Source organism: Empidonax traillii, unplaced genomic scaffold (assembly GCF_003031625.1).
Source record: "Empidonax traillii isolate 1590-97213 ecotype Southwest subspecies unplaced genomic scaffold, ASM303162v1 scaffold254:size1037790, whole genome shotgun sequence".
NCBI classification, from domain to species: Eukaryota; Metazoa; Chordata; class Aves; order Passeriformes; family Tyrannidae; genus Empidonax; species Empidonax traillii.
Genome location: NW_020955447.1, coordinates 1,019,276 through 1,021,048, shown reverse-complemented (window position 1 = coordinate 1,021,048; position 1,773 = coordinate 1,019,276). Strand labels below are relative to the sequence as shown.

Below are 1,773 nucleotides of genomic sequence, written 5' to 3'. Positions count from 1 at the left end.
TTACACCACCTGCAGAGAGGAAAAGAAACTCGAAAATCAAGAAAAATTTTCTATAACTGTCATTCCATTGTGTCCTAAATACTGATGATCTATTTTTCCAGATAAACTTGACTCATTTCTGCACCAAGATAATTTTGTGAAGTCAGTGGAGCTACATATCTGTGAAACTGCTACAATGTAAAAGAACATTCAGTTATGACTGATAAAGGGAAAGATCATGAAGAACTGATTAAGAATTATCTCGCAGGAGGCAGAGCTGCATTTCTGCTCCTTTGGCAGTAAGAGTTTTTATCTACTGACTTCTTGAACGTAAAGTGCATCAATAGATTGACAGCCAGGGTAGCCTTTCCATTTCTCTGTCCTCTACACTAGGCTGCAAAAATAGCTCCCTTTTGTTGCCTCTCCCCTGTGTACCTGATTCTTGCATGCCTGACTTACTCCTAACCTGTAAGACTGAACAGGGGTTTGGCAGTGGCTCTCCTAAAAAGTGTGATCGTGCCACTCAGGTCGAGTTTGGCCCAGCGCTGCCTGCTCGGATAAGCCTCGGATGGCTAAACAATCAGTGATCTAGGCACAGAGGAGGAGTTCAGACACAGGACACTTCCTCCTTCCTGACAGACATCTGTGGGCCTATAAAATTTGCTCTGGTGTCAGCACCTTGCTGGGTATCTTCCTCACCAGTGTTCCTTGAAAAGCTTTCTTAAGTGAAATAGTGATCACCTGCTTGAGACTAACTTGCAATCATAATATGTGTGCAAAAAAAAGAAGCTAAGAAAGGCCCAAGTTCTTGAGAAGGTGACATTCCTACCTCTGAACCACTTGCAGTTTCCTACCTTTGCGAAAGACAATGTCGCCGATTGCCCCATGGGTCTTCTGAGAGTTCTTCTTCATTGCCTGAAAGCTGCTCCTCTCTACCACAAGCTGAAGCTCTTCCTCAGTCAGTGAAATCTCTAAGAAAGCAGCTATCTTTTTCACACCCAGGAGACGATTCTGGAAAGAAGAATGTAACACACCACATGACATACAACCAAATTACACTGCTTTCCAAGGTGGTTACAATTCCCAACACCTCTCTGCTCGATATATGTATGGGATATTCGCAGAGCTCAGGGGGACTAGAGGAAGACATAGTGTTCCTCTTCTCCATAATAATTTCCAAGGAGATACGAGCTGTTTCCCTATAGATTACAAAAGACTGTGCATGATTTACAGCTGAACAAAAGCTACACTGTTGAATGCATAAAAGCTTCTCCCAAAAAATTATTGTGGATTTTGATTTACAATTTTTTGAACTTATATCACAGCTAAAAAAAAAAAAAATATTATTTGCTCAAGCAAAATTTTAAAAGGTTTTTGAGTTTGCATTTTACCTCTTCTTTACTTCAAACAAGAATCTATCCTATGCAGTTTGAATACCCTACATGAATATAACGATGAATTGGGTTAGGAAAAAAGGTACCGTGAAGTATAAAATATTTGTAGTTATTGATAACCTCACCTCTTTTAGCTCTTCATAAGTTATTGTCATAACATTTTCTTCATCAGCATATTTGTTCCATTGGGAAAGGTATTCAAAGTAGCATCCCCAGACCACTAAATAAAACAAAACAATCCTGAGATGTGTCATAAATGAACATTAGACAAACTCCTTAAACAATAAACTAAATTTTACACATTCCATTGATCTCTAAGCCATAGGCACTAGTAATAATGTCTGTGGCAGATTTTACACCCTTCTGGGGAAATTTTAGGATTTGCTCCAGGCTGTTCTGG

At 39.5% G+C, this 1,773-nt stretch overlaps 1 protein-coding gene across 1 annotated transcript in view; it reads right to left on the bottom strand.

Annotated features, from left to right (window-relative positions):
* Positions 1–713: 713 nt before the first annotated feature.
* LOC114060013 (sulfotransferase 6B1-like) overlaps positions 714–1,773 on the bottom strand; it is a 4,977-nt gene continuing 3,917 nt past the window's right edge. The window contains exons 2-3 of the mRNA XM_027889145.1: positions 1,499–1,593; positions 714–990 (exon numbers count right to left, since the gene is read on the bottom strand). Coding sequence (XP_027744946.1) covers positions 805–990; positions 1,499–1,593 — 281 coding nt within the window. The 3' untranslated portion in view covers positions 714–804. The remainder of the gene's footprint in view (positions 991–1,498; positions 1,594–1,773) is intronic.